Source organism: Meriones unguiculatus, chromosome 1 (assembly GCF_030254825.1).
Source record: "Meriones unguiculatus strain TT.TT164.6M chromosome 1, Bangor_MerUng_6.1, whole genome shotgun sequence".
NCBI lineage: Eukaryota > Metazoa > Chordata > Mammalia > Rodentia > Muridae > Meriones > Meriones unguiculatus.
In genome coordinates, this window is record NC_083349.1 from 16,372,895 (window position 1) to 16,397,014 (window position 24,120).

At 46.1% G+C, this 24,120-nt stretch overlaps 1 protein-coding gene across 29 annotated transcripts in view; it reads left to right on the forward strand.

Moving 5' to 3' along the window:
• The window catches only part of Jakmip3 (Janus kinase and microtubule interacting protein 3), a 130,402-nt gene that overhangs the window by 43,141 nt on the left and 63,141 nt on the right, over positions 1 to 24,120 (forward strand). For all 29 annotated transcript variants that reach the window (XM_060381645.1, XM_060381668.1, XM_060381633.1 and 26 more), the window contains one exon: positions 11,106 to 11,349. In XM_060381645.1, coding sequence (XP_060237628.1) covers positions 11,215 to 11,349 — 135 coding nt within the window. In that variant the 5' untranslated portion in view covers positions 11,106 to 11,214. The remainder of the gene's footprint in view (positions 1 to 11,105; positions 11,350 to 24,120) is intronic.

Consider the following 24,120-nt stretch of genomic DNA (forward strand, 5'->3'; position numbering starts at 1 on the left):
CCATCTGGGCTGCTGACTAGGAAAAGCAGAGACCTCAGGCCACAACAAGGTGGCTGTGATCCTCTAGTCCTGAGACAATGATTGCTCTAACTCTGTCATCTAGAACCCTTACACAAAATGTTCCATGGTCCCCCAAAACAGTACTCCCACATGGAAACTAAGTGTTCAAACATATGTGTTTGTATGGGATATTTCACATTCAAACCAACTTACTGGACATGTGGGCATGCCTGGGATCCCAGAACTCAGGGGACTGAGGCAGGTAGATGGCAAGTTCTAAGCCGGCATGGACTACACAGTGAGTTCCAGGTTAGCCTGGGGTACATAGCAGAACCCTGTCTCAAGAAAAACAAAACTAAATGTATCTAAAATAAATTGTTCCCCTAGATGAAAAGGCAAAGGTTTTGATTGATGGTGATTTTATATAAAAGCGCACTGACAAGGCATTTTATAACTCTCTAAAGCAGCCAGTCTGTTTGGACTGTGCATACCAGGAATTAATATCTGGTGTGGGATGCTAATTATAGGGAGTTGTGGTCTTCAGAACCAGATATGCAGCCTGCACGATGTCTACACTCATACTTCCTCAACCAAACAGACACACTGAGTACAGGTTCAAAGACTCACAAGTGTTAGGAAGTGTTCTCAGCTGCATGTGTAGAGACATACCAAGTAAGCCACAGCACCACCACCCCCTTAAATATTTTTGTTGTTTCATTTCTCTGAGACAGGGTTTCTCTGTGTAACCTTAGCTGTCCTGCACTCACGTTGTAGACCAGTGTGGCCTTAAAGTCACAGAGATTTGCTTGATTCTGCCTCCCAAATGCTGGGACTAAAGGTGTGTGCCACCATTCCCAGCTCCTCACCCCCTAACCCCCCCCCCCCTTTTTTTTTTTTTTTTTTTTGCTGGAGAGTAATTTCAAGGTTAAAAGTTTAAGATTCAGTGTTGTAGGTGATGATTAATATTTACTATTGATACATCTTCTGGTAAAGTTGCTGTTAATCCTAAACAGCTGTATAACGAAATCACCACACAGAGACTATGATTTATTTAGTTAACCTAGAACACAATGCTGGGCAATAGTTACTCCAAGCCCTCATAGTTTCCTAACATTTAGATTCACCCATTATACTTGTTTTTTTTGTGAAATCTTAGGTGCAGTCCATCTCTCCACAGTGTTCCAAGACCTCTCTCCTTCTCGGCTCTCCTCCCTCTGCCTCATCCTTTCTCCTCCCACTCATTTCTTGCCCTCTGGCTTCTCCCATTGCTCAACATTTTGGCTAGTTGCTTTATTTTGGCCTGTTTACACAAAGTTGAGACAGGATGCTTAGACTAAGTATCACAATGCAATATCTGGATTGAAATCAGAGGGGGCAGGGAGAAATCAGCATTTAAATGAACAAGGGTAAAGTGTATACATTCCAAAAGAACATTATACCAACAATCCAGGGGCTGGAGAAATGACTGTGTGGTTAAGAGGCCCCAAGTTTGATTCCCAGCATTCAGGTCAAGTGGCTCTCAAGCACCAGTAACTCGAGCTCTAGAGGATACAGTACCCTCTTCTGCCTCTGAGGTCACCTGCACACACATGGCAGGCACACACATACACAAACACACACACTTTATTATTATTATTATTATTATTATTATTATTATTATTTTGGTTGAGATTTAGGGCCATACTCTTCTCAGCTCCACTGTTCCAGATGGAGCAGCCCTGAGGCTGTGTGCTCTTGGCCCCCTCTCATTTCCATGCTCCCATCACAGACCTGCTTTATAAACTAGCATCGTTCTTGATACAGATATATAGATACATATGTCTTTCCTAGCTACTTTTGACAAAGAGTAATACACTGGAGTCAACCACTGTGGCAATTCCTCCTATATTATATTTGCAAAATACTTGCCAGAGCCCACCAATACTGCGGTGTCCTTCACTGCTTCCTTGTATCTCAGGTCCCTGTTTGGGTGCCACACTGCTGGAGCCCACCAGCAGAGCTGAACAATTCCTATGTGGGGAGTGAGGATTGAAATAATTAAAGCAAGTCACTCTACATACGGCATCAGCTGGAAAGGGTTGTCAGTAAGACTATAGCCTGAGTTTATTCAACAATTCCTTTTTTAATAGGCAAAGCAAAAACAAGTCCTCATAGTTTCATCAATACAAGAAAGAAGTTCCTCGAACTGCCAAACTTGTTTCCTAAAGCTACTTCCCTATAGCAGGTACTGTCCAAGGTCACACAATCAAGTTTTAAGGAACTTGGCGAAACTTCCTCTTTTCTCTGTCTCAGGGTGAAGGCAAAGGTGGAAACATGTTTTGTTAAGCAGCTTGACAAACAGGCAGCTCTCGACAAATACTAATCATGAGAAGTTTTCATGAAGAGAGGCTTTCCCAGATTCGTCTTGTGGTTGTAACAAAACAACTGTTCTGAACCTTGTTCAAGACTTCCAAAATGGTCACCACAGTTACACTGCAGCTACTGTCCTCTGCCATTAGTCCTCTGAAGCTGTGACAGGGGCATCTGGCCTCTAACTGCTGCTGGTTGCCGCAGTGCTATAGGAACTGAAGGATATCTGGAGATGAGAGAGAGCAGAGGGGGTGCTCACTGTGGCCTGATAGGGGATGGAAGGTTGACTAGGCCTCTCAGAGCTGGCCTGCTGTAGGGCAGCCTCTGGCCTCCGTTCCTAATTTGGGAGGCACCATGGTCTTCCCTTGCCCAGTTTGAGGAACTCTTTCTGCATTCTAATGATCTGCTCCTGACAGTCCCCAGACCCTGTGCTCTTGGCTTGCACATACTCTCTGGGAAGTGCCTGTCCATGTTTTGCTATTTTCCTATTGAATTGTCTGACTTTAGTGGTTGTAAACAGCTCTTTTATATAACACAGCCCCTTGTGAGACATTTATGTTCTGAGTGTTTTTCTTTGACTCAGGTTTTTTTTTGGTTTTTTTTTTTTTTTTTTTTTTTTTTCATGATTTCAAATATCTGTCAACAGTTCATGCAGAGGCCACAGGGCACAGGGCATCACATGCATCCTAAGGAAGATGGAGCAGTGCAAGGTGATAGGTTCCCAATGCTTGTTTTGGGTAATAAAATATAACATCTCTCTTGAATGGGTGGAGCCTCATCTAGGCCCAGTAGAACTTCAGGAGAGGCAGGAAGAACTGATGCAACTTCAGATGGAGGTCTTCGGGAAGGAGGACGTGTAGGGCTGCCTCTATCCTTCTGCCCATCCCTGTCTACCTGCCAACCCAGCTGCCTGCCTCATCTCAGTGTGTCTCTTCACTCAGAACGGCTGATGTTTGTTTAGCACAGCTGGGGTGTGGGAAGAAAGGCCCTGAGCTCCCCAGCTTACCCAGCCATTTCCCCCAGGCAAGGGCCATAATCAGTATGGATGGTAGGCTCTGGGGCTGGTGTCCCCTTCTTACCCAAGACCTACTGAAGGTCCTGAGCTCAGTGGAAGCCTTGTCTGTTAGTCTAAAACATTTAATATGTCTGTGTTCATTTCATGAAATGATTCTAGTTGCCCATTTCCACCTTCATTTATTTTGTCTGTGCCCATGCATCCACTCGCCATGGCACATGTGTGGATGTCGTAGGACAACTTGTGAGAACTTCATGAAGTTTTCTCTTCATGAAAACTTCTCATGATTAGTATTTGTCGAGAGCTGCCTGTTTGTCAAGCTGCTCAAGTCTCTCCTTCTACTAACTGGGTTTCCAGGATCAAACTTGGTTCATCAGTCTTGGTGGTAATAATATTTACCTGCTGAAAAAGTTTCACATTTATTTATTTGTTGTGCATTGTGTGTGTGTGTGTGTGTGTGTGTGTGTGTGCATGAGTTCATGCATGCAGGCTCAATGTGTGCATGTGACAGTCAGAGGACAACTTGTAGGAGTCAGTTCTCCCCATCTACCATGTGGGTCCAGGGGATTAAGTTTATGTTGTGTCAGGCTCAGTAAGTACCAAGTGTCTTTATCTGCTGTTTTTGTTCGTTTTGTTTTGCTGTTTTCTATGGTATAGTGGCTATCACATTTGTCTTGCTTTTAACTTCTTTGTGTGCACATGAAGGTCAGAGGACAGCTTGCAGAGTTGGGACTTTTCTTCTCCAGGAGAGTTCTAAGGATGGCTGGACCTCAGCTCGTTAGGCTTTGGTGCAAGTCACTTCATATGCCATATTGCCAGTCAGTTGCTGCTCATTCTTCTGTCTCAAATAAACTAACCAGGCTGGTTAGAACCACACAGCTCAAGGCTTTGCAGCACTCCCGGAAGAGAGCTACTCCCTGGAGCCCAAGTAGTACTCATTTCTTCACACTGGGTGGTGGGCTTTCTGATCGTTAATATAACATCTGCCTTCTACCTTGAGAAGAGCACTGGAGGATTTTAAATCACACCTACTGTGTAAATAAAATAAGGGAAACTGCAAGCCCAAGACTTCTTTCTTTGATTAAAAAGCGACAGCAAGACTGTGTATCTGGGAAGATGTGCTTTCCCTTCTCCTGTCAGTAGTCTTTAGACTGTAAAACCAATAGGAAAAACACTGGAGAGGGATGGAGCCAGCTGACCCCAGGAACTCATAGCAGGGGACTCCACATTTTCTTTTTGCCTCATGTATCCCAGATGGGCAGTTGAAGAAGCCTTTAACTACCCAAGGGACCAGGGAATGGCAGCCTTAGTAGATGCCTCCTCAGGTATCCTTGTGGCAACTAACCTGTGTAAGCACACCTGAGTTGTTACAGACTTTCGAATTACAGCTGTTTCTGAAATGGCTAAAAAGAAGAAAAATGACAATATCAGTTTCTCAATTGAGGTTCCCTGTTCTCAGATTACTCTAGCTTGTGTCAAGTTGACAAAAATTGACCAGTACAAAAATGATCTCAAACTGAAATCTTTACCTAGCTCCTGTCAATCGTAACCTCACAGTGGGTGTGGCTTGAGTGCCTCACAGAGAAGCTAAAGCCTTTTTCTTATTAGAAAGTTTCTTTTTCTTCTCTCCCCTAGCTCCCTACTTCCTTCAAAATTCCACCACCTTGTTTTCTGTAAAACTTCATTTCTCTCAGGAGTTTATAAATGATCAATATAAGTGATTTCTTTGAAATTCAGTTGGAAATGAGGCCACAACCCAAGTCTTGGATAAGTCTGTCTTTCAGTGAATACGCGACAGCTGCTCTGCCTGTTTCGGAGGGCTGCTGTCAGCTCGTCAGGAAAGCACTTTTTCACACTTTCCATCGCACCTGCAGCAAGCTGTCTCGTTGGTTGTCATAACTGAAGGACAACATGCCAGAAGTCCATCCCGATGAATTTGACAGTACACGAATAGAATATTTTGTTTTTCTTGTCAAATTGGTACTAAGCTGCTTCTTGTAAATTTCTGGAAAAACAACACAGTAGATGTTCGTGAAGTTGAATGCAGGACAAAAGGGATGAGAGATGTTCCTCGGAAGACTAGTGACTCAGTGCCCAGTTTTAAAGACCAGAGAGGAAGGTTCCTCAACCAGCCACAGGCTTACGTGGTGGCAGCTTCAGCAGGTGCCTATTCATGTTCTCTCTGTCCTGGGAGGTCTAGGGAAGTTAAAACCATCCTGTTTTGAGTCAGTGGCTTTGGAGAAAAGCCTCACTTTGGTGGCTGGCTTATATATCGTCACTTCCCTGGGCCTTTGGATGCCTAAGATAGCATCTGCTGAGCAGCTTTACCCACACAGGTCAGGCTGCTCAACTGGGCTCCCCTTAGTGTCAAGAAGCCAATGCTGAGTTCTTAAGAGAAGGAGTGGTCTTCCGCCCAGTTATGCAAAGACAGGTCTGAGTATTTAGGGGCTTGAGCCATAGCCTGGTACTAGGTTTGGCCTGGGGTGTGGGGAGTGGGGGTTGGGGTGAGGCTGGCCGGTTGGACATGAAGTGCTGACATTCTGCCCTGGAGTCACTCCTGTGCCTGGCCAGCCCAGGGAGCTGCCACCGATCACCACATGGCTCTGTTTCCACTTGGGGCCTCTGCCTGTAGCTTCTAAAAAACACATGCGCAGAGAGACTTGCTTAGAGGTTCTCTCATATACTGACTGCTCCACATGCGATGGTGTACCTCACATAGGACCCTGGGTGTTGGCCTTCCTGCTCTGATGGAAGTGTGTCCTGGGAATCAGGAGCCCAGGAACCACACAGCTCTGAGGTGGGACAGTGTCCCAATGAAAGGGCATCCTGAGACATGGGAGCTCAGGAACCTCCTCAGCAGGGGAGGGTATCCTCAGCTGAGCTGAGGAGCTTAGGAGCCTCAGCCTGCTCCACATCTTCACTTCTTCCCTTCTCTTCATTGCTTCTTGGCTTCTCCTGATGAGAGAATCATACCAGGCAGCAAATCTCATAGAAGAGATTTATTGGGAAGGTTCAGGGTATGGAGGGACAAATCCAGATTGGCTGCCTCTGCTCCCAATAGAGGATAGCAAGGAACTGAGCAGACACAGACATTATTTAGGATTTCTTAGGGGGTGGAGTTTTCTAAGGCAGAGATTTCCAGGATGAGGACTGGCGGGGATTTCAAGTCCTGAGCTAGGGGGAGCTCAGGGATTGGTGGCTTTTTGGTCAGACTTCTCTCCTAAAATTAGCATAATCTGGGAAGGGTCATATTGAAGGGCTGGAGATGACCTTTGTGACAGTTACAGAGGTTGGAAATAATGTTATTACAGAGAGATCTGGGTGAGGGGTCTGGCTGCTGAGGCTCCAGAGGCAGGGGTCTGGCCACTTTCTTTCCTTGCGGGTTTACGAAGTTTACAAACTACAAAGTATAAAAAGGGAGTCCTCGGCAGGAAAGCATTTCTTTGCTGCTTGAGTCAGCATGAGTAGCCAACACGGGGCACTGAATTTTTAGTCAAAGGCTCTCTCTAGAATTGGCAGTGGTTACAGCAAGCAGAGCTGGGGAAACTCTGGACACTGGGGTTGAGCACACCTAGTCAGACCTCAGCTTTGCTCTAAGTTGCTCTTCACCCTCCAACACCTTCCACCAAAATCCTCCCCCCACAGCACCCAGCTTCCCATCCGCATTCAGAGTCCAATCATCAGTGTTACAGAGGCCCACCCCTTCCAACTGTCCAATCTGGAAACTCCCTACTCTACCTCTGGAAGGTTTTTCTTTCTCTGGCTTCCAGGTTGGAGCCTGCTCTGTGGTCACTAGCATTTGTGACGAGACACCAGTGGTGGTTCTGTTTGCAGGAATTTAGCTGCAGTAGAGGTGTATCTATTCTACAACCACGGGGCCTCACCTGGTCTGCATCCCTGGAAGAAATTCACGTGTGGACTCTGATGCCCTCCCTCTGGCCCTCTATGAGCACTAGGGCCTACTGGATCACCACATGGGTCCTGCTTAATGAGGGAATGCTGGCCCCATAGCCTGGAGCTCTTTTCTCTCTCCTCCTAGTTGCTCTCTCAGAGCCTAGATTTGGTGGACCTGTTAGCTGCCTCCCCCAACATCACCTTAGGTTTCCATGGAAATGAGTTGTCAGAGTCATAATCTCTTCTCCATAAACAAATTAACCAGAAAGAACCCAAGCCTGCTTTAAAGACTGCAAGACTGTGTGACAGTCCAGACAGAGAGTGAATCATGGGGCAGACCAGCAAGGAGACAGTGCTCCCCAGGGTGTTGGGTATCAAGGGCTTACCATGATCTTTCCGTGTCCTTTAAGTCACATGGTAGCATCAAAACACATATCAGGGCTAGATGTTGAACAAACCTGAGGGCCAGCAGGGACAGCGTGAGGAGGGTAGCCTTGCCCAGATGGGCCTCTAGCGAGTACCCTGAGGTTTACAGCGGCGATTAACCCACACCAGGGGCACATTCATCAACCATAAAGCTCTGCCTGCCTGCCGTATCTCTCATCACAGAGAGACTGGCAGAGGTCAGCCCAACCCTTCTACTGTGGTCTTGGGAAGAAAATGTATTACTTCCTTGGAGACCCCAAAACAAAAGATGGTAGATGGAGCTATTAATTTAATGACTTCACCAAGGACTGTCAACAACAAAGCAATACTTGCCTGGGAGCTGAAAAGTCCCGGGGTTAGAGCTCAGCTTCCCTCAGACTCCAAGGAGAATGTCTAGGGACCTTTATTTCACTAATGATCAAACACACTTTAATGACCATTTAAGACACCCAGCATTTTTTGTTTAAAGATTTGTTTTTATTGTGTGTGAGTGGGTAATTTGTCTGCATGTACAAATGCACACCACATTCATGTATAGTGCCTGCAGAGATCAGAAGAGGGTGTTGGAGCCCCTGAAACTGGAGTTAGAAATGATTGAGAGCTGCCATGTCAGCGTTGGGACTTGAACCCCGTTCCCCTCGTAAAGCTGCCACCCACCCCGTCACCTCTCTAGATCAACAAACAACATTTTTGTACTAATTCTTATATAAGCATAGCAAGTTAGAGATGCCTAACCAGAGCCACTTAAAGTGACTGTCCCTTGGCCGTCCCTGTCTGGTGCCTTCCTGGGTTGAGTGCATGTCTTAGGAGTGCCTAGGTCCTTTCCTGTGACTCACCTCTTCCCCCTCTTCTGTATTTGTATCCGGGACTGAGCTGATGTGAAGCCAAGGACAGCCATAGTCTCCAGGTCTCTGCACCTCTGGGTTCCATCCAATGAGATCCCTGATGTTGCTGCCCTCCTCCTTGCCCCGCCTGCTGCTGACTTCTACCCCCAGTGCTACTTCAGGCAGGCAGAGTTTGGCAGAGCTCTGCCCCTGTGGTGGCTCAAGGTGGCCCTTCTCAGACCACAGGGGCCTGTGCTGTCTCATCGGCAAGGCGATTTGGGCTGTGAGCACTGAGCTTCTGGAAAGCACCCAGAGGCTCACACCCCTTTGTTTTCCTTGCTCCCTCTTGACGTTGGTCACCTCTGTGCGTGGCTAGTAACACGGCTTTATGGAGACAAGGCATGCAGATTATTTTTCTTTGTTTTCGTTTTCATCTGAGATGGAGGTCTCACTTTGTAGACTTGGCTATCCTAGGGCTTTATATATAAATCCAGATAGCCTCAAATTTAGAGATTCTAAATCCAGAGAGCCTCAAACTCAGAGATTCTGCCAGCTTTCATCTCCTGGATGCTGGGATTAAAGGTGTGCAATACCACACCTAGAGGAGTTTTATTTTAAAATAAAATAAAAACAAAACAGAAACAAACAAACAAAAAATCCAGTTGGCATAATGTTCTTGTGGAATGTATACAATTTACTCTTGTTCATTCAAATGCTGATTTTTCTACCTCACTATCTGGTTTCAATCAGACAGTGAATTGTGATATTTATTCTAAGCATCACCTGTCTAAAGTTTGTGTAAACATGCCACCATTTGTTCTCTGTATTGTCAATAAAACAACCAGCCAAAGCTGAGCAATGGAGAGAATAGGGTGGGACATCCTGGTCTGGAGGGGAGGAGAAAGAAGCAAGTGAGAGGAGTTGGAGCGGAGAGATTGCAGGAGAGGACTTGTGAAGAGAGGAGAGATGGAGCTAAGATATGACTAAAAGCAAGTATAATGTGAGACATCTGAATGGGAGGAAACTATGTGGGCTTGGAGGGTTAGGATGCCCAGCATTGTGCTCTAGGTTAATTAAATAAATGCTAGTCTTTGTGTGGTGATTTGGGTATACATCTGGTTTAGGAATAACCACTGTTTAACTAAAAGATAAATCAATATTAAATATTAATAACCAACAACAAAACCCTACTGAAGACACTGGGTAAATGTTGGTACCTTGAAGTGGTCATGGTGGTCCTACAGGGGCTCTGAACCTTGCTGGCAGCTGATGAGTCAATAGGAAATGTAGGGGAATAAATTAAAACAGGAATGTTATGTAGATAGATGTGGGCTATGTCTGATACTGTTGGCTGGAAGCTGGCACAGAATTGCCCCAATGGGATGTGGAAAGGATGGGAAGAGGCTTAGCTGGGCAGAGTATGGAGACCCAGGAGTTGGAGAAGAGTCTACGCCTTGCTCACAAAGGTTGGCGAAGCCACACTGGGCCTATGGTTCCTTCCACCTAGAGCAGCAGTTCTCAACCTGTGAACCCTGACCCCTTTGTTGGTCTTATATCATATATCCTATATATGAGATTTTCATATTATGATTCATAACATTATTATATTATAGTTATGAAGTAACAATAAAATACTTTTATGGTTGGGTGTCACCACAACACAAGGAACTGTATTAAAGGGTCACAGCATTTTAAAGGTTAAGAACCACCAATCTAGACCAAGGTACTTGAATTCAATCTACCATTTTGCTCAGTCACTTTGTTAAAAATGTCAGTGTTTCTAGCCAGTGCTATAAAACAACCCATTTAAGAGACTAGCCTAGGTGGCCCCCAGGCCCTAGACATGGGTGATGGACAGACAACCGGGAGGATTGCAACAGCTAGTTGCATAGCAATAGAGAGCTCTCACCCAAGGCTTCCACTCCCAGGAAGGAAGGACAGCAGGCAGTTACCCAGGGTTAAGCTGGGATCTAGTGTTCACGAGAGCCCTGCCTGGGTTTGTGGGTCTTCCTTGGTGAGCTGGTATCCTACTTCCATATGAAAATAAAAATACCTCCTTGAGACTCCTTCCCTCTCCTCTTTTCCCCTCCCTTCTCCTTCTCTCCCCTTCCTTTTTTTTTTCCTCTCTGTTTCCCTCCCCTCCCTTTCTCTTCACTCCTCCTTCTCCCCTACACCCTGAGTTTCCTGGGTGAAGTTTATGGATTCCTGGGATGACCCTGGGTTGTAGCTCCCACTCTACCATCTATTTTTAGCTCGTGGTTTATACTTACTGTCGCTGTCATGGGTCTCATACCCACATATGAAACTCTAGGTTTGGAGTCACACACCGAATTCTTCATAAAGGAACTGAAGATTAACATGTTCAATGCATGGGCCCCTGACTGAGGACACTGCACAGCGGCGGATGCCTGTGATCAGTGTTGATTCTCAGTGAGCATAGTCAGGACCGAATCTGGGATGAGAGTGAATGGGGAGTCATCCCTGCCCCTGCTCCAACACCAAGGCCCTGAGCTCTAGGCTGGAGCCCCATGGCTGAGGGGTCACTGTGGCATCTGGCCATGTATAATCTGCTAACTGTGGGTATGGTTTTCCCTCAGGTGAGTGAAAAAATGTAGCGGAGTGGCACCTGCCAAGAGCTTGGCTTGGATACCCTGGCCCGGACGGAGCAGCTGCCCCTGGGCGTCTTTCAGGCCATCCAGCCTCACCATGTCAAAGAAGGGCGCAGGCAGCCGGGCCAAGGGGGACAAAGCAGAGACACTTGCTGCCTTGCAGGCTGCCAACGAGGAACTGCGAGCCAAGCTCACGGACATCCAGATCGAGCTGCAGCAGGAGAAGAGCAAGGTGGGCGCTTAAGCCTCTGCCCCAGGTCCCCTGCCCTGAGCTCCTGCCCCAGGTCCCCTGCCCCAAGCTCCTCCTTCTTGATCCAAACGATACTCTGTAGAGGAGGATGTGGCCAGGTCTCTGCAGAGGTGCCCACTCCTTTATCCTGGTGGGAATCTCTGGGGAAGGGAATGGCAGGTGGAGAGACTTGGGAATCCAAAATCCAGTAGTAGTGCAATAGGGACCTCTGACCAATCCCTCCCACAGAGGGAATATGCCTTTGGGTCCTTGGGAGCCTTGTCAAGTAGCACAGTCCTGAGTTTTCCCTGAAGTGTTTGCAGTAGCCATGAACTAAACAGAATCAGTTGGTGTGAGTTCACATAAACTCAGAATTCAACAACTGCTTCACGAAGAGAGCCATGTGCCAGCACTTAGCTGTGCATTGAAAACTAACCTACCCTCTGTGTGCACGCAGGAAAAGATGGACCAGAAGTTGAGCGCCTCTTACTGGGGATGAACTACACTTGTGGCCACACTTTTAGTCCCAGACATCTTGCTTGCCCTTCTCCAAAGTAACTTGTAGATAGGATAAGTGACTTGTTAAGGACCCAGCAACAGCAGGGCCTTCTGTTCTCTTGTAACAAGGCTCTTTTTTCAGATAAAGACTTTTGTGACGTAGAGATCACCACGCAGAGCATTTCTGTCACATCCTCAGATACCACTGCAGCAGCACCACACGTGTTTTATGTGTGGTTTGTTAAAGCACAACCATCTCACCACACCCTGAGGGTACCTTCAACTGCTTATAGCATTTTGGCTGCTTCCAAGTTCCAGCAGCTCTGTCACTCATCTGGAACCAGAAGTCTAACAGAGCAGGTGCTTGCAAGATTGACAGCAGTAAGAAGTACCCCTGGGCCCGTGTGGACGCAGAGCCCACTGCGGGCGGGGAAGGGTGATTGCAGAGGGTGATCCCAGGATCCAGACGTGCTCAGAGTCTTCACGTGCCAATTAGTAGGGAGATGTGGGCACAGCACACCACAGGGATTTGCATCCTGGCTCCTCACCTGGATCCTTTTCCAGGTCTCACCTGCACTTTGCCTCTTCCCTTTACAACCCATTCAGTAAATGAAGGCACAGGTCGGATTTAGCCTTCAAGACTCCCAGGGACTGTAGCTTCTCTCAGCACTAGAAATAAGGCTGTAGGGAGCTGACAGGAATCCATGGCCCCACCCACTTCTCACTCACCTGAGAGATTTGCCTAAGTCGTTGTTTTAGTCATTTTCTTTGTTGCTGTCATCACAAAATACCTAACAAAAACAATTTGAGGAAGGTTGGGCTTATTTTGTCCCACAGTTTGATGGCATAGTCCATCATGGTAGGGAAGGGGTGGAGGCAGTAGCTTGAGGCAGCTGCTCCCACTGCATCGACAGACAGGAAGCAGAGACAAAGGCTGGTTCAAAACCTACTTTCCCTTTCATTCATGCCAGACCCCAACACAAAATGGTACCATTAGGATGGCTCTTCTGACCTCAACAAACTCAGTCTAGAAACTCCTTCACAGGCATGCAGGAAGTTCGTCTCTTACGTGAGTCTGGCTCCTGCCAAGCTGACAATATTAACATCACAGTCATGGCCAACTAGGATGTAAAGAATGAAGTTGAATATTATAGTCACTAACAATCTTAGTTCTTACTCTTTCAGGAGTCCATCCTCTCTAGGTATCAAGAGTAAGATATTAATTCCAACTGTAAGACAAAACTAGCTATAGAACTGGCATTTATGTCTAGTTTTCAAGAGATTCTAATTGTTTCTGCTTCTGTTGGATAAGGAACACCAATATGGCCAAGGGGAACCCTCCTAGGCAGATAAACTTACCATAAAGCACCAAATGTGATTGGAAGGCACATATATCCCTTTGAGCCACCTGGAATCCCACTGGGTCTGGTGGTCCCCATGTTTCCATGCTTCACTGGTGATCAGGGCAGCTAGACCTGTGCTATGGGTTGGGACACAGGTAGGACACCCCAAAGAGTACTCTTAGGAAGCCTGGCCTTCACAGCTTAAGGGAAAACCCAGATTCAGGCAAAAGGGCACAGCTATAGGTTATGTGAGATCACTTCCACTGGGAATTCGATCTCGGTTTGGACCTAGCAACCAAACCTGCAGCCTCTGAGTGTCTCCACAGTGGTCCTGGCCCAGTGCAGGCTCCTTTCTCTGCCTGGGAATTTTTGGTTCACTTGATGCTCTGCCACAGCAATTTTCTACTCCGCAATGCCCAGGGCCAAGTGTGGAAGGAAGCCAACAGCTGCAGCAGCTAGAAGCGAAGCACCTCAGACTTCACCAGCAACTGAGTTCTTGAGGAGTGTTGAGAATATTGTCAGTGGAGGGCGCCACTCAAACAATACTCATGTAGCAGGGGCTGGGTAGTTCAATAATGCTGACTGCTGTCTGCACACTGGTGATGTTGAGAACCTATAAGGCTTATAAAGCCAGGTGCCTCCCTTAGCAGTCCTGATGCTACACTGAAGGCCGGGAAGTTCCTTGGGGTCCCACTGGCATTCAGTCTATGTAGGAAGGTTGAAGAAGCTGGATACTGAGGTCAATAGAGAATGGCAGCAGCTGGGATAGACACTCTCATTCAGAAGTGAAGGCAGGCAGGCAGGCAACATTGCTTTGCCTCACACAGCCTTATATTTGGACTGTGTGGTGGTTTGCAGAATGGCCACCATGGGCTCATAGAGTTAAATGTTTGGACACCAGTGAGTGGTACTACTTGAAAGGATTAGGAGGTGTGTCCTTGTTGACTAAGGGTGAGCTTTGAGGTTTCAAGAACTCAAGCTAGGCCCAGTGGCTCTGCTCATCCTGCTGCCTGTGAATCTGGGTATAGACCATGTAGATCAGCACCATGTCTGTCTGCATGCCACCATGCTCCCTGCCATGATGACAGTGGGCTCTGAAACTGTAAGCCAGCCCTAATTAAATGCTTTTCTAAGAGTTGCCATGGTCACGCTCTCTCTCATACCAGTAGAACAATAAGATAGAATGCCTGTTAGAATGTGCCACTTTTTGAAAAAAAAAAAAAGTCTCACTATGTAGACTAGGCTGGGAGCCTAGAATTCACAAAGATCCATCTGCCTCTCTGTTTTCCAAGTGCCTGGATTAAAGGGCTGAGCCACCATACAGGCCACCACTGATTTTTAGGATTTTTTTTGAGACAGGGTTTCTCTGTGTAACAGCTCTGGCTGTCCTGAAACTTGCTTTGTAGATCAGGCTAGCCTCTAACTCACAGAAATCTGCCTGCTTCTGCCTCCCAAATGCTGGGATTTAAGGTGAGCACCACCAATGCCCAGCTCAAATAATAATTTTTAAGATTAAACGTTCTAACTCACTACAATCCAAAGATATACTTACTTGATACTTACATACTGAGAGATGATGGTAAGGACGCATTAAAAGTCTTTCCCCCCATAATTAAGTCAGTACGTGTCTATATGAGCAGAGACTATGTACAATAGAAGCTCTGTAATTCACAGTCTGTGTGCCTTGCATCCAAGCCCCAGTCTTTCAGGCATCATTGCCTGGTTCTGAGAATGGCTGATGTACTGTACTGCTTAGAAAAAAAAATCTGCTTCTATTTGGGCCAGATGCGGTTTTCATTTTTAAATATTTCCTATGACCTCAGATACAGGCGGCAGATACATTGAGAGATGGTTCAAAACACTGGTAGGCTACTGTGGGAGGGGTGGGGGAAGCTGAGTGGGCAGTAGGGAGGGTGGAGAGGATGGCAGCTAGTTCTCTGTACCCTGGATGGATCAAGTTAGAGGTGTGAGTCTGCAGGTGAGCATGCATGCAGGATACGCCCCAGGTTTTGGCCTAAGCTGCTGAGAGAAGTCTGGGTAAGGAGTTCATAAGGGGATCCAGAGCTGTGGTTTGGCAGGTACCTGGGAGACTTGCCAAGACAGCCAAGTGGAGGCCATTGACTGGGCAGCTGAGCAGGGCTGGGCCTGGGTGGGTGTGGGAGTCCCCAGGTATTGGGAGATTCCACTTGAGAGTGTATAGGAATAAAGGGACTCAGTGCCAAGTGTGGCACCTTCAGGTGGTTGGCAGTGAGGGAAAACAAACAGAAAGGCACGTGGCACTGGCCTAGCGCTGGAACTTTCTTCTGGCTTTTGTTTTTAAGTCAGGTGCCTGATAAGCACAGAACTTGAGCCTTTCCTCCCCTGACTGCTCTCAGTCATGGCTGATCTGTATTTTTGTCTGCACAGTCCCAGGTGGCTGCATCTTCACAGCAGTTGATGCCAATGTCTTGAACTTAAAAAGAGGGAAGCCGTTAGTGTTTCCCAGGGGGACTGTGTGCATACTATTCAGGATATTAATGGTTCTGTGCTCACGGAGTGGGAAAAATATTCCCATAAGGAGCTTTGGAGATAGCTGGGGCTCAAAAATTAGGATTCTCCTTATCGCCTGGAGCCATAGCTCTTTCCGCCTAGAGCAGGCAACCTGGTTTTTCTGACCCTGCCAGGGGCCAGCCTTGTTCCGCACGTGTATCAGACAAACCCACACACTCAGCTCTATGAGTGCAATTCTGTCTATTCTTCATCCACCGTGTTTCTCTGCAGCCATGTCTGATTTTCCCATTTTGCCCAGCCCTCATAATGAAAGAGAAAAACCTTTAAGTCTCTAGATCAGATACTATAACAGCACTAAATTTTTCTTTTAATTATGTTTTTTTTTTTTTATTTTGTACATGTAGGGATGTCTTATCTGCATGTATGTCTGTGCATCACATGCATGACTGGTGCTCTTGAAGTCCTGGGGCTAGTTACAGGTGAGCCAGTATGTGGGTGCTGGGCGTTGAACTCCAGTCCTATGGAGGAGCAGCCAAGTGCTCTTAATGGCTTAGCCATCTCTCTAGCCCCATGGCTGGGATTTGAGACTGTAACCTTCACTCCGTTTTGCTGTTGTTAGCCTGACCTACAGTAAGAAGTGTGCCTAGCTTGTGATTGCAACACTTCACACACCTAGTTTCAAAGCATTTGCCACCTAAACTCATGGCCCACTAATGCTATTGACCTGATTTCAGCAAACAGAAGTCACTAATCTATCTCTGGGGACAGTAGACAATGACCAGGAGCTCTGGAGAGCATTTTCCAAGGAACACAAATGAAAGCACGTGTTTATATGTCACAATGTTTTAACATGTCACTAGCTCTCAAATTCCCAGGTGGCTGGTTGGGGTTGACACCCTTAGAAGCTGCTGAAGACAGTGGAGCAGCTCCTCTGCTCTGCAGGTGACTCCACAGCAGGTACCATGGCATGAGAGATGCTCTTGTGCCATCATTACAGTGATTCCTGGGACTATCTGTAGAAGAACATTCACAGATGGGCACAAATCTAATCTCTAATCTGAGCTCTGCTGACAAGAGTGAAACAGTACTCCGCTAGGTCGTTATTCAGACCTTGGAACTGGCTAAGGAGTCCAGGGTATGTGTACACAATGCACTGCCTTGGTGTTTCAGGATCTTACTGGGAAGGAATGTTTGTTGACGAGGAAACAGTTGCTATGTGGTTGAGGAGGCCTAGGAAGCACAGACAGGACATTTGTGCAGACACCTCTCAAACTTGTTTGTTTAGAAGAACCTTTGCTTGTGCCAAGGCCATGGAGACACTTTTTTATGCTTTACCCTAGAAGTCGTCCTTTGTTTGAGTGTATATGCAGTGTACATGCATGTATGCATGTATGGGAACACATATGTGCATGCGTGTGTATTCATCTGCATATCTTGGACCAAGGTTGTTACCAAGTATCTTTCTCAATCACCCTCTGCCTTAGCTATCGGGGCAGATGCTCTCACTTGAACCCCGAGTTGACTGATGAAGCTAGTCTAGTTACCAAGCTTGCTCCGTGCTCCAGGGATTCTCTGTTATCCCACGCACTAGGATCACAAGTGGATTGCCTCTGGCACCGCTCCAAGGAAGTGCATCTAGATTAGCTACCATTCCCAAGAGGAGCGCCATTTAGCCACTAGCTGAACCAGCCTCCATCATTGTGAGCTAGGGGTCTGTTTTCCCGGTGTCTGTGTGAGGTCAGAACTGTTTCTAACTCTTCCATGGCCGGGCTTGATTTTATAGTAGGTGTGTTCTTGTTTTGCTCTTTTTCTTAAGAGCTGCTTTAGGTCATCTTGGCTCTTTGTATTTCCATTCAGATTTTAGAAACTACTTGTTAATTTCTGTTTCCTTAAGCACCCACATGAATTAGGTTGCATTGAATCTATCAGTCAGTTTGGGGAAAACTTGCTTGTTTTTAATATTGGATATTTGGGTTTATGAAAATAACTGATTCTGTTTGTTTAACCCATTTGAACTGCAACAGGCTGTAGTTTTCAGCACAGAGGTCCTGAGTGTGTTTCTTAGCATGTGTTTACAGGTGTTTGATCGCCTGATAAATGGTACATTCTAGCATTGTCATTCCTAACGACCTAGAAATACAGTTGATTTGGTCACATTTGAACTTCTTGTCCCTCATCACAACTAGTCAATCGCTCTTTGAAAGCACACATTTTGTCAGTAGGTGGGGGAGCCACAAGCCAGTGAGGGGGGATGCCCCTAGTGAGAGCACAGGCCCCTGACAAGCAGGTGCACAAAAACATTAACAGTGGTGCTCCAATCTAATAGACAGCTTTTACACACAGTAAATGCCCATCTGTCCAAATTAGAACCATCAATTAATCACAAAACACCGCTCTGAATCATCCTGCAGCCTAGCTAGGGATGCTCAGGGACTGTTCTAAAGAGCAGAGGCCAACTAAGGATACACACCCCCGGATGACCAGAGAGACATCTGAGCTCCTCCCCAACTAATGGCCAGGCAAAGGCCTCAGCAAAAGCCACCAACATCTCTGTGGCTCATTTTGGACCTTTGCAGGGCCAAGCTTTGCATGACAGTTCTTTTCATTCTCTTCCAACCATCTCTGGTGAAATTAAAGTAGACAGACCATGGGTGCAGATGAAGCAGATGGGCTCAGGTGTGTGTGTTCTGTTTGGTGTCTGCTCTTATAAGGGAATTAGTCCCCGAAGAATTGATCCGTAAAGATGACCTTGGATTCTGGAACACTCAGGGTTGAAGGCTAGCAGGCTATTTTCATAAAAATATTCAGAGAACATGTCCTTTCCAGCAAGAGGGAGCTAATTAAACATCGCTTTGAGTTAAGGGTGTCGTCTGTCTTATTTAAAACCTCAAAACCTTCAAGTTGCCTGAAGGGCTCGGCAGTATTGTTAACTATTATTCAAGAGCCATGAATGCTTTTGCTGCATCAGTACAGATGGCTGTTGCATCTATAAACAACTGTGCAAGGAGCACCTAAAGTATGAGATGTGGATTCCTGGGGAGGGGCACCCTCCCTCAGGTGGCGGGGGTCATAAGTCCCAGCACAATGTCTGACACAGAGCCCCTGCAGCCTGCCCTGCACTTTTGGTTCTGAATAGCATCAGGTCCTCTCAAGTCCATACAGCAGTTGCTAGAACTACATACTGCTTAGGATACATTTTTTCAGACTTATCTTTATGTGCGTAAGTGTTTTGCCTGCAAACATGTGTGATATGTGCCATGTACATGTGGTGCCCACAGAGATCAAATTAGGGTGTCAGATACCCTGGAACTAAAGTTATAGACAGTTATGAGCTACCATATAGCTACTGGGAATTGAACTTGGATCCTCTGGAAGAATAGCCAGTGCTCTTAACCACTGAGCCATGCCTTTAGCCCTGTAAGGAGATCTAAGGCGAGTGAGCTTCAGCCTCCCCTTCCACCTAAAAGGGAGCATAAGGGGTACCAGTCCACAGTATGAAGCAGAGGCTGTGTGCTCACAGCTCATGAAGCCAAAGGCCACTGGCCAGTGCTTGTGTTCTGGGAAGTGTTTGGTTTTTTTCTTACCTTTGGGGATGCATTTTTTCCCAAGGCTGTAAGTCTCAGGGAGACAAACTGAACCACTGGCCCACCATCCCTGAATTCTAATATGGAAGGATAAGCGTGTAAGAATTGGTAGGAAAGGGCTAACCTGGACAGCCGCTGACATGGAGATATGAGCACATACTATGAAGCTGCCATTTAACTTTTTTCAGACAAGGTAGATAATTGGTTCGGATTAGAAAGCCAGAAACTGGCCTGAGTCACATCTAGTAACTGCTGTGTAACCAGGGAGACAGGAAACGAAAGGAGAGGTGCAGTGTAGTGGCCATGTTTGGTGCCTAAGTTCACAGTCTCAGTGAGGGTTTGGCTTCTGTAATTGGCTGAGGCTCAACCATTTGGCTACAAGAGACAATTGGTATTACGTTGCAGCCTGCTGGAACATCAAGCCAGGCCAAAGTTCACTATATACATAGGTCCCTCTGGATCAAATTCTCTGTTTAAGGGTTCTGTGGTGATTGTGTTAGAGTTGGTGTTTTGTTTTGTTTTAAGACAAGGTCTCTCTGTGTAGCTCTGGCTGTCCTGGAACTCACTCTGTAGACCAGGATGGCTTGAATTAAAAAATTTGCCTGCCTCTCAAGTGCTGAGATTAAAGGTTTGCAACACCGTCACCCAGCTACAGTTTGGTTTGTATTCTCAGAGCCTTCAAAGTATTTGTAAACACAAGAAAACCCTGGGGAGGGGCCTGGAGATATGCTCAGAGGTTAAGAATACCCATGTCAGGCGGCTCACAACTGCCTACAACTCCAGCTCCAGGAATCCAGTGCCCTCTTCTGACACCTGCAAGTGCTCATACCCAGGGATGTATGTACATGCATGTATACATACGTAAATAAAAATAAAATATTTTTTAAAACACGGAAAGCAGATTTAGTCTAGATGCTCAACAGCAAGAGAAGAGGCTAGCAGACACGTGATGGAATATTAACAAGCCGTTTCTAAAATAGAAGCAGTTTTCAAATGATTTTTCTTTAGCTGGTCACCGTGAATGTTTTGATTGGGGAAGAGGGAAAGAAACACAGGATGAAACATCAATGGCACTTATTTCCGGGAAGTGCGATTTAGGACCATTTATTACCAGATGGGGTGGGAATGTGACCTTCATGGCCAAGCATGTCTCTGGCCTTCTTGCCACTCCCTCAGCTGCCATCCACCTACTGGGGGCTCGCAGAATCCTAGTCTCTGAATCTTGTTTATGCCCCCAGGAAAGAAGGGGTGAGACACATAGTTGTGATCTACCTGGAGATGAGCCAGTTTCCTATCCAGTCATTCTGGGATGCTGAGCTGACCTGAGCCATAGCCCCACAGTGCGATGATTTGGTGAGAAAATGAGCAGCACCAGACAGATGGAGAGAGGTGTCCACGTGTGTAAAGTGCCAAGGGAGCCTAGCAGGTCTACTATCAGGAAAGGGGCTCTTTTCTGATAGTAAAAGGGCCAGGCAGCTTTTAAATGGGATCCTTTTAAAAAATAGACAGGGTGTGGTGACTGCCTGTAATACTGGCAGTTATTTACAACGGAATCAAAAGACACCAAGAAAACTGGGTAAGACAGGACATAACCTCAAGTTATGCGTAACTAATGTGTCAGGACTCATGAATTAGAAACAAAATTTTAGAAATATAGATCTAGAAGGAACATGAACATATAAGCCCAGCAAATAATACTGAGGAAGCTGAGGCAGGAGGCCAGCCTGGGCTACATAATGAGACTCTGCCTCAAAATTATATACACAGGTACATATATGTGTGTGTGTGTGCATTATGTATGTATTATATAAATTTTATATACATACACACATGTGTAAAATATTTTTTAAAAAAACAAAAACAAAGGGCTGTGTGGAGCACACCCTGGCAGTTTTTCCAGCCTGCACTGGAGAGACATGAGGAAAATGACCCCAGAAATGGCAGGTGAGAAGCTCAGCCCTGAGCAGTTGGACATTTGGGAATTTTCCAGTTAGCTCTTGCCTTGCCCCCTGGGGTGTATTGGGGAGGTGGTTACATGGCTTACAACTGCTGCCACACTGTAGAAAAGTAAGAGAGAAAGCTCCAGAACGCTCTGTGTGGTGCGGGACACAACTCTGTAGGGTGAAATGCTGGGGTAAGGGTAGAGGTGTGGGTGGGGATGGATTCAAATGTCAAATGACCACTGGAGAATCTCAGATCACATCCAGGAAGAGAAAGGGAATGAGAGACAAAGAACTGCTCCCACAGATAGTGAAAGCCCGGCACAGAAACTCACACTCATGCAGAAGAAACTATGAAGGTTATTTACAATGGACCTGAAAGACATCAAGAGAACTGGGCAAGACAGGACATAAATCCAAGTTAGAAAAAAAAAATGCATAACCTGAAGAGTCAGGACTCATGAAGAGAAAGAAAATTTTAAAAGTATAGATCTACAAGAAACAGGAACATATGAGCCCAGCAAATAATACTTTTTGAGAAGTTGAAGGTGAGACGGAGAGAAAAATCTAAACAAAATGAAGAGAAAGCTTAAATGAAAATAGGTAACTACCGAAGATAAGCAAAGTAGAGGTCCCTGAAGATGATGGGGACATAAAGAGAAAATACAGAAACATGCCACTTAAAAAATATGCCTGTCTTTCAAAAGGAAACTAGGGACTTCCAAGACGGCCCAGAGGGTCTTGCCACCAAGACGCAACCCAGAACCCACACAGCAGAGAGAATCAACTTCTACAAATTGTCACTTGACCTCCATACTTGCAACATCGCCCGTGCCCCCCCCAAAGAAATGAATAAATGTAATTGTAAACTTAATTGATTTAATTTTTTGTATGTACATGTGTTTGCTTGAGTTTATATGTACCATGTTTGTACAAGAGCTGGTAGAAGAGGGTATTGGAGTTCCTGGGCCGTTGTGAGCCTCCATATGGGTGCCAGGACTCCAACCTGGGCCTTTGGCAAGGGTAGTGAGTTCTCTTAACTTTTGAGTCACAAAAAAAGTTTAAAAAGGGAAACTGCTTATTGAGAGAGCATCCGTGAAACCAACCAGACCAGCAACCCCAGAGTGTACACTGGCAACATGAAAGAAACCGTAGGGGCCAATGCACACTGCGCATGAAGGAAAGGAGACAAAACGATGATCGCGGGACAGCTGAGAGCAACCATGAATGGACAGACGAATGAGCAACAAACGCAAGGTGAGGAGTTTGTCCGGTAAAGCCTGCCTCCAGTCTCAGAGGGGACATAATGCAAGAATTCAGGTGGCATCTTTTTATGGCTGCCCCAAGAACTCTTCAGAGATGGAAGTGGACAGAGACACCAATGAGGCTGTGAGCATGGGACTCAGAGCCCTTCTGTGAGTTAGACCCCAGTGAAGGTGAAGGCATTGAAGACACCTGTGACTTGTGCTTAGGGCAGCCTGCCAGGCTTGATCTGTATAAATTCATTGGGAATTAGGGAGTATTTTGAGATTTAGAAAATACTTTGAGATTCCTCAGGGGGAGAAAGAAAACAAAAACAAAAACAACAAATCAAAGTAGGAAGGGGAAACACTTTGGAATAGCCGTGGAGCTGGCCGTGCGACCACACAGAGGACCTGGGGGCACATAGAAAGTGCAGGAACACCACCCATCCATGGTTACCACGCTCAGTGCTGTCAGTATCAAAATGGCTGAGTCCCGAACCAGTTGTCTGTATATTGTTGAGTGTGGGGAATGAGGGATCACATCACCTCCTGATTGCTTGAGAACAAAAATGCTCAGTGTGAAAGATTCAGAGATTCAGCTGTGGGCAGGGCGTCAGGCAGTGGCTCTGTGGTCCTGACTTTGAATTTAATGTTGATGTGAACTTGCAAGATGTATGTAATAGTACATTATATATCTATCTATGTCTACATCTATCTATTTATATACATACATACATGCATACATACATATATACATATATACATATGCTATGACTTGTCTCCGGAAAAGACAAGTCAACCCTTTTAGCCGTTGACCTATCCAGAAGGAATGAGGAGTTCTAGGGCCATGGCTGTGACCTTGAAATATCACTTTCTATGAAAACTAAAAGCAGTCACAGCAACTAGAGAGAAGCAAAACAAACCTGGACTACACCACATCCCACACTGTGAGAGAACTGTGAGGGTCAACAAGAGGATTCAAGAGGCTCCTGAAGAGGTGTTCACTGGTCACAAATGGGACAGACACTCCAAGAGATTTGCAAAAAACCGAAGCCCATCAAGTATGCTTGAATCCACATGCTCCTCAGAAAACAGTTAGTTGGTACTCCAAGGTTGGCAGGGAGCCAGTTTATTATCTCACGACTAAGTAATTAGAGGAAACAATCAATTATTTATCTTCTTGCTTTCCCACCACAACCAAACAGCAGCTGAAGGAAGTGAAGTGAAGAAAATCCCCCTCCCATTGCATCCTTTGGATCTTGCTGAAAGGCCAGCAGCATCAGCAGGAAAGAAAAAGCCATGCACGAGAGTCCAGGGGCAGCCTTCCCCCCTGGTCCTGGTAGGCATTGGTGGCCACCTTGTGTCTGAGAAGGCTTTAGCATTTCTCACAGCAGCTAACAACCCTAATGCTAGTCTCAGCCTTCTGAGATTCAAGAGTCTGTGATGATTAATCTTGTCATGAAGTTAGCTAGGCTGAGAGACACATGCATCACCTCTGGGCATGTCTGTGAGAGTGTCCAAAGTCAGGTGGTGTGAGGAACAGCAGCTAGGAAGAAAACAACTACTCTAAATATAGATGGCAAAATCCAATAGTCTTTGGGGGTCACTGGAAAAGAAATGGAAGGTGGAAAGCAGCCATCTTCGGCCACTGGCCACCATGAGGTCATTCACTTTC